General features: G+C 33.1%; 1 protein-coding gene across 1 annotated transcript in view; it reads left to right on the top strand.

Moving 5' to 3' along the window:
• ACTR6 (actin related protein 6) overlaps nucleotides 1-759 on the top strand; it is a 24,732-nt gene that overhangs the window by 20,104 nt on the left and 3,869 nt on the right. The window contains exon 10 of the mRNA XM_059404650.1: nucleotides 97-137. Coding sequence (XP_059260633.1) covers nucleotides 97-137 — 41 coding nt within the window. The remainder of the gene's footprint in view (nucleotides 1-96; nucleotides 138-759) is intronic.

Here is a 759-nt window from a genome sequence, read left to right as displayed (position 1 = left end):
TCCAGAAGCTATCGTCTATTCAATTCAGAACTTACCTGAAGGTACATAAATAAAGTATTGAATGATAATGATATTTCTAAAAAAAATCATAAGCTCTCCAGAAGCTATCGTCTATTCAATTCAGAACTTACCTGAAGGTACATAAATAAAGTATTGAATGATAATGATATTTCTAAAAAAAATCATAAGCTCTATGAACAATAGAGAAATTATCTGAATTCCCTAAGTAATTACAGGCAAGTGGCAAGCGTGTTTTGTTTACAGAGATCCCATAGTGCACTTGAATAATTCCTTATTGGTCCTAGATTAGAAATTTGTTACAGGGAAAATTGTCTGCTAAAACTTGAAGACATTAATCTCTTTATGACTACTAAAGTGTTGTATCTGTTTTAGAAAAGTTTTAATTTAACTCAAATTTACACAGAATAGTAATTTATAATTTAACAAAGTGACGGTTTTTAGCTATTGATGGGACTGGTTTGTCCATTCAGTTTTATTTGAATTAATGTACAGGAAGTTAATGAGGCTCAAGTCTGGCGCTTCTCAGTGGTGTGTGGGTTCTCCTGAAGCAGGATTCATCTAAGTAATTTTCTAGGGTCTTAGAGAGTACTTTTATTTTATTTTATTTTATTTTTAATTTTTTTTTAAAGATTTATTTATTTATTTGACAGACAGAGATCACAAGTAGGCAGAGAGGCAGACAGAGAGAGAGGAGGAAGCAGGCTCCCTGCTGAGCAAAGAGCCCGATGCGGGGCTCGA

The sequence above is a fragment of the Mustela nigripes genome, chromosome 6 (assembly GCF_022355385.1).
Source record: "Mustela nigripes isolate SB6536 chromosome 6, MUSNIG.SB6536, whole genome shotgun sequence".
Lineage (NCBI taxonomy): Eukaryota > Metazoa > Chordata > Mammalia > Carnivora > Mustelidae > Mustela > Mustela nigripes.
Note: the sequence above shows the minus strand (reverse complement) of the source record. Positions and strands in the feature narration are given on the sequence as shown.